The sequence below is a fragment of the Pteropus vampyrus genome, unplaced genomic scaffold (assembly GCF_000151845.1).
Source record: "Pteropus vampyrus isolate Shadow unplaced genomic scaffold, Pvam_2.0 Scaffold35, whole genome shotgun sequence".
Lineage (NCBI taxonomy): Eukaryota > Metazoa > Chordata > Mammalia > Chiroptera > Pteropodidae > Pteropus > Pteropus vampyrus.
In genome coordinates this window covers 427,406-434,581 of record NW_011888816.1, presented here as the reverse complement: position 1 = coordinate 434,581, position 7,176 = coordinate 427,406, and the positions used below count along the sequence as shown (strand labels likewise).

The 7,176-nt window shown below is 48.2% G+C and overlaps 1 protein-coding gene across 1 annotated transcript; it reads right to left on the bottom strand.

Annotated features, from left to right (window-relative positions):
• Positions 1-5,819: 5,819 nt before the first annotated feature.
• On the bottom strand, positions 5,820-6,908 carry XCR1 (X-C motif chemokine receptor 1). The gene has a single exon (XM_011357333.2). It carries the CDS (start codon positions 6,895-6,897, stop codon positions 5,884-5,886), a length of 1,014 nt encoding a protein of 337 aa, XP_011355635.1. The 5' UTR covers positions 6,898-6,908; the 3' UTR covers positions 5,820-5,883.
• Between the last annotated feature and the right edge of the window lie 268 nt (positions 6,909-7,176).

The window sequence follows — 7,176 nt, the reverse complement described above, 5'->3', positions numbered from 1 at the left end:
CAGTGCATGCGCCTGCCACATGCAGTGTGGGTGAAAGAAGCTGCTGCAGCCTCTGGCTTCTGGAGTGGTTGTGCCAGGGACCGCCTCCCTTTGTCTTACCTGTTTCTTCTGCTTTCCCATCAGTTTTGTGAGCTGTCTATTTTTTCTCTGAGTATAAACTCTTCTGTATTTTACTCGCCCCCCCATTTTAATGTATAATTAAACAGATTTCGTTTTTATATTTGCTGAATCATTTGCAAGGTAGTTGCAGATATCATGACATATCTCTGCCACAATCACAATGCAATCACGCCTAATATCTTTTTCATACATTTCTCTTCTGCCATGGCAACCAGAGGTGATTTCTGCTGATTTTAGCTAAGAGTCCTGATGGACACATTCTTTGTTTGGGGCAGCCAAATGATGTGGTGGAAAGATAGGTATTTAGGAGTAAGACAGACCTAAGTTGAAAACCAGGCTCACTGATCCCATGAGCTTGAGCAAGTCGTTTATCTCTCCAAGCCTTTTTTCTCGTCTGGGTAAAAGAGACAATACCCACCTTACAAAGTTGTGAAAATGTGGCATAACATGTGCAAGGCACACAGCACAGTGCCCGGCACACAGTAGGTGCTCAATAAATATTTATCACGCAAGTGACCAAATGAATAAATACACTAGATCAGTGTTTCTCAAACTTGCCTCTACATTAGAACCACCTGGGAAGCTTTTAAAAATCTTGATGCTCGGTCGCAACCCAGACCAATTAAATCAGAATCTTGGGGGTGGGACCCAGGCTTCAGTATTTTTTCAAGCTGCCCAGATTCAGAACCACATCTTGGATGTTGGAATGTGACCTTCCTGAGCCCTGATGTCCTCCTTGGTTGAAAGTAGGAAACAGAAGCCTGCAAGGTGGCCATGGGTGTGGAAATGTGTGGCCCCAGCACAGAGTAGGGCTCAGGAAAAGTCAGTTTCCAATCTCCGACACGTGTCCTTAGCTAGGTGCGATTTTCTGTGTGGGCAAGGCAAACAGTGACACCTCACAGGGTGTCCTGAGAGGGACTGGCATTCCCTGCACATCCACTGAAATTTGTGCCCTGTATTAGTCTCCTCAGGCTGCCCTAACGAAATCCCACAGATGGGGTGGCTTAAACAAAAGGAATGTATTTTCTCACAGTTCTCCAGGCTAAAAGTCTGAGATCAAGGTGTCGGCAGAGTTGGTTCCTTCTGAGACTGTGACGGGGAATCAGCTCCGTGCCTCTCTCCCAGCTTCTAGTGGTTGCTGGCAATCTTTGGTGTTCCTCGGCTTGTGTTAGTATAAATGCAATCTTCACATGGAGTTCTCCATTTGTCCGTGTCTGTGTCCGAACCAGTCATGTTAGATTGGGGCCTGCCCTAGCCCAGTATGACCTCATCTTAACTAATTACATATGCAACTACCCTATTTCCAGATGAGGTCACATTCACAGCACTGGGGGTTAGGACTTGAACATTCGAATTTGGTGGGGGGACGCAATTCAACCCGGAGCATGCCCTAAGCTGTAGATTTGTATCCCCTGAAGAATCTCATAGAAATGCAACCTATGCAATTGCCTTCTAATAAACTTTGTCTTTTAATCAAGGAAAGGGAGCTTAGAGATGACTGAGTTCAAACCTCTGTAGTTAAGTTGAAAAAATAAACTCCAAAGGAGAAGCAGTGGCTAAGGACTCAGCCAGAAAAGTGGGTGTGATTTCCTAATGAGGCCAATATTTGTGGGAGCTCTAATTTTGCAGTAAACCGAAGATAGTTTGAAGAATCAACAATCTTCAGTGTTATCTTTTTAAAAAAAAAAAATTCATATTTACCTTAGTATTGGACAAGGTCAGGAGCAGATTGTTCAACCACTTGTAACCAAACTGGGAGGAGCAGGTACAGGTGGGTTCTTCCTTCTCCAAACTCCCATAATCCATGGCAAAGCACCTTGGAATAGTTTCAAAGACACGTGCGTGGTGTGCATTCCCAGTGGAGGTCATTTTCTCTTAGTCCAGAGGGTTCATCCAGAGGAATTCCCTAGGACTGGAGTAATCGGTGCTTTCCCCAAATGGGGATGACTAGAGGCTGGCCAGCTCGAGAGTGGGCCTCATTCACCTTTGCTGTCTGACTCCCCCCACCCACCCACCCACGGGCTTTGCACTGGCTTCACACTGCCTTCGCACAGGTCAGGCTCTCTGTGCATGAGGCCAGGGACCTCCTGGATGTCTACACGACCCCCTCTCATCCTCTTCCCCCGCCTCTGATCCCTACAACCATCCAATTTCCCATGCTCATCTGTTGCCCATTTCCCCTAACTGTGAGTGATGCTCAAGGCTGATTTTCTGAAATGGTCGAAGTCAAGGAATTGGGCTGCCTTCGTCCTCATTTGGTCCGTTTGGCCACACTTTCTTTTGTAAAGGGGACGGGGGAGAGGTTGTGTGGGAGGGGACGGCAACAACCTCACACCTAAAATCTGAGCTTGCTCCAAAGTAGAGAGGGGAGCTCTGTACTCAATAACTTGGTGAGGAGTTAAGATAACCACATCCTCCACTTCCCAAACTTCCCCCTAAACCGGTAAAGCAGGGATCCCCAACCCCTGGGCCACGGACCAGTACTGGTCTGTGGCCTGTTAGGAACCACGTTGCACAGCAGGAAGTGAGCGGTGGGCGAGCGAGCACAGCTTCGTCTGTGTTTGCAGCCGCTCCCCAGCGCCGGCATCACCGCCTCAGCTCCATCTCAGACCATCAGGCATTGGATTCTCATAGGAGCACCAGTGCCTGGTGCCAAAAAGGTTGGGGACCGCTGCTATAAAGTATCTCCAACCAAATTTTCAGGATGCCTGAAATTCCCAGCAGGAAGCCGTATCATCGCTTCTGATTGGAGGGCTGATCTCTAGAAAGTCCTTGTTCAGACACAAATGGATCATGAGATAGAAAAAAGCCTTGGACTTGGAGACAGAAGACTTGAGTGACAGGCCAGAGGCAAGAGAGACACAGAAAACTGAGCCATAGAGCACTCAAGACAGACTTGGCCTTGGACACTTTTACCTAAGGCCTAAATGGAGCCAATTTCCCCCTATCCTGGTCCACACAAAGTTGTTCCATACTTTATCTCCAATCTTTCTTCTCCCTTCACCCCAAATCCTAATCCAATTCCCCCATAAGCAGAGAACTTTTAGGAATCTTATGTAATGGTCTTGGGTGGAAATGAGAGAGACATAATTAGACAGAGGTAAGTCAATACATGCCCATCTTTTATTTGTGCATGTAATACAAAGATGCTTACTGTTTCTATGAGATGATTACAATAACAATTCATATTAGTCTAGGGCTGAACGATTTGCAGAGCAAGTACTTTTACACACATGACCTCAGGCACACCTCCATCATGTGGGTAGATAGAGCCTGTCTTTGTGTTGTGGACATTTATAAAATTTTACAGATGAGGACACTGAGGCTCTAAGAGGCCCGAGGTCACAGTGGGTAAGTAAAAGAGCTCAGATTTCGGGTTTGTGTCCAGGGCTCAAATCGCAAGAGCCTTCTCAGCCAGTTTACTGTGGAAATCTGTTCTATTTGTGAGTCTCTTTGTCCATTGCAGGAAGCTTTCACAAATGACAGCCGCTAGGAGTTCAACAAACTAGGTGATGTCCGGGCTGGTGGAGTCTCGAGAACTATTCATGGGGAGCCCGTGAAGGCTGCCTGGAGTTGACTGGAAGACGTGATATACGCAAGTGTCAGAAGAGGCTACAGAAGTAGAAAAAAGCCAAAAATACGGTCTCCTATCTGGTTGCTCAACCAACTACCACTATTTCTGGGCATCATGGAAAGTTCTAGACATGTAACAAGGGTCGTACTCTCAAGGAAGTTCCACTCTGGCTGAGGTCTGAGGCTTTCCTGGGCTTGGAGGCACATTTTTGTTGCGGGAGTCGGCAAGGTTCCTCCCTTCTTGACTTCGCTTGAGAAAGCGTGGAGATGGGAATGCTGTGAAGAGCATCTTCCCTGGGAACCGCTGCGGATTTTTTATGTTCCACATGTGACAGGTCTGCAGCCCTGTGTCCAGGGCGCCGTTTTTCAACTGGAGGGGGAGGGACAGGCCTACAAGAGTCCAACTGAGGTTGAACAGTGGTTTCAGTGGCTGGAGGGAGGGGAAAGCAGGAGCTTGCGGCCAAGGGAGGATGTGGCCAGAGGATGTAGCATGCAGTCACCGGTCTCGCCCATGCTCCCTCTCTGATGGGATGCCCCTCTGTCTTTTTGTTTGTACCCCCCCCACCCCGCCCCGCCACGTCTCTGTTCCTCTTCCCTTGGATTCCCAAGGAGCTGGATTAGGAGAAGATCCTTGATTAATGATCACCCTGGGAGCTGGTCTATTGGGAGTGCCAAGACATCACTAGAAATGTAAAGAGAAACGCATGATTGTATTCATTGACGTGTTTCTAGGGATGTAGAAACACGTCACAGAAGTAGAAAAACAGTATGTGTTGAAAGACATACTTGGATAAGTATCTTGAGATGTGAGGAGCGAGAGGGGGTGAGGAGACAATGAAGCAGGCTCCTCCAAGTACATGCTCTGTGGTGATACAAGACCCCCAAACCTGCCTTCTAAGAAGATTGGGCTCAAAACTCACGGCGCTTTGGTTTGACCAAGTGGGTGTGTGAACTGGAATCCTCTGCCCTTCTGCTCCCTGGGCTCAGTGTGCCATCTAAATAAAAGTTAAATGAAGGTTTAATACTATTGGTTTGAGGGGGTGCCCAACAATTACCCATAGGCTTAGCTCTGCCCTTGCAACCAAATCATTGCCTCCTCCCTTTTGCTGTGGTGAGTGATGGCCCCACCTATTGGTTAGCTAGTCCAGGAGAGTTTTATCCCTTCCCTGGTCCACCGCCCAGCCCTCTCCAGCAGGTGTTACTGACCTAATTCTTAAAATTAGACCCTCACTCTTCCCCAGCCAGGTCAAACTCCTTCAAGACCGGCCACCCAATGGCAAATAGATCATTGAAATTGTAGCTGGAACTGAAGGGGAAAATGCCTTATAAGCTCTCCAGACTCCAGCTGAGAGCTGTGTTAGTAGCTACTTTATTCAACAAAGCATATACTGAGCGCCACAGTGACTGTGCAAAGTCCTGCTCAAGGAGCTGGGCAAGGTTCTGGAATTCCCATTCTCAAGGAGTTGCATCCGAATGTTTCTAACTAGGGTTCATGTCAGAATCACCTGGGGAGCTTTCCAAAGGCCCCATCCCAGAGCTAAATCAGGTTCACAGATGGAGACCCGTCGCCAAGGTCGGTGTTTACTTATCTGGGCCTCCAGAGCTGGATTGTTGGTGCCTGGAGGGTAGCTTGTCCATATTTATAGTCTCTAAAGAAATGCTTCCTGCAGAAGACAGCACATATTGTATTCATTCTGCTAATAAAAGATTTACAAACTAAATCACAAGCGCCAGTTCGTGTGCTAGAAACTAGAATTAAGGTACAGAATACATCTCCAATCCAGTTGTGGGTTTTAGAATTCAGATTTCTCTCTGACTATACTTGAGGATGTGGTGGTTTTTGTCTTGCAGAGACTCATTCAGTTGTCACTAAGGGATACAGAACCAACGCCCTCCAGAATCGACTGGGACAACCTACATAATTATCACACACAATCAGGTCTTTGAAGGATGCTCCTTTCTGGGGGAATCCTTTTATGTTTTAGAAACTTCTGAACTAAGCAATGATAAGAGATCCATGTCTAAATGAATGAATCAAGGAAGGAATGAACAATGAACTCAGAATCCAAGAAATGTTTTTCCCACTGGCAACGTAAAATTCCAGGCGGGGATCCACTTTTCCTGCATCGCTTCTCTCGGCTCCCACTGTGGCTTCTCTGTCCATCTCAACCTGCAGCACCAAACTCCCTTTCAATAAAAGGAGGCGCCCTCATAGTGGAAGGCACCTGGGGTGTGAGGTAACGGGGAAGAGCTGGGCGCCTGTGACCGGCAGAGCCAGAAGTGCCGGAGCAGAGCTTTGAGGTGTCTGCGGAACTTGACCCCGACAAAGACGTAGAGCACTGGGTTGAAGCAGCAGTGGGAGAAGGCGAAATCGCGGCAGATGAGCAAGGCGTAATCCAGCTGCTGGCTGACCTTGCAGCTCTGGATGACCTCGAATTTCAGCAGTGTCTGCAGAAACAGCATCAGGTTGTAGGGAGCCCAGCTGATGAAGTGTGCCAGCACAATGGTGAGGATGAGCCGGACGGTCCGGTGGTGCCGTTTGGACCGTGAGCGGAACAGGGTCTTGAGAATCTCCACGTAGCAGAACAGGATTATCCCCATGGAGAGCAGGAAGATGACATTGTGCTGGTAGACCGACGCTAGGAACCACTTGAGTTCCGCGTAATCACAACGTGAATGTTCCGAATGATGAAACACTTTGTGGAAGATGGCATCGGGGATGGAAGCCAGGACGCTGATCGCCCACACAGCTGTGGTCACCAGCACTCGGCACCGAAGGGTGTGGACTCGCAGGGATGAGAGGGGGCTTACCACAGACAGATAGCGGTGGATGGTCATGATGGTCAGGAAGAAGATGCTGCTGCAGAGGCTGATGGAAAACAGCATGCTGAGGAGCTTACAGGGGAAGTCTCCCAGCAGCCAGCCCCAGTGGTATTCCAAGGTCCACAGAGGCAACAAGCAGGAGAATACTAGGTCTGAGAGGCACAGGTTGAGGATGAAGACATTGGTGAGCGACTCCAGGCTCTCGTACTTCACCAGGACCCACAACACCAGGCTGTTGCCCACCAGGCTGAGGAAGAACACCAGGCAGTACAGGATGGTGGTGCTGAAGGCAGCAAAGTTGAAGGTCTCCTTCTCACACAGAAAGCTCTGAAGATCATAATCAAAAGGGGTGGTGGACTCTGGGATGCCCGAGGGCTCCATCTGGACATTGAGAGCATCTGAAATGATAGCAACGTGGTTTGAATCCACGTGGTTAGGCTAGAGTTCAGGAGAGTTCATATTACGAAAACGTGTGGTCCATGGACCAGCCAGCAGTGGGTGAATTAATTACTTACGATGAGATTAAGATCGTTCACCAGAACATGGAGCCGTAAAGCATACCCTCCAGTTTGGTTAGCATTTCTTTCTAGCAAGATTTTCTTGATAAAGGAAGCAGTGCATTAGTTATAGAAATTTAGTTAACTCTAAAAAAGCTTTCTC

Excerpts from the sequence above, each read along its gene's own strand:
- XCR1 (XM_011357333.2), bottom strand. The coding sequence starts at position 6,897 with ATGGAGCCCTCGGGCATCCCAGAGTCCACCACCCCTTTTGATTATGAT.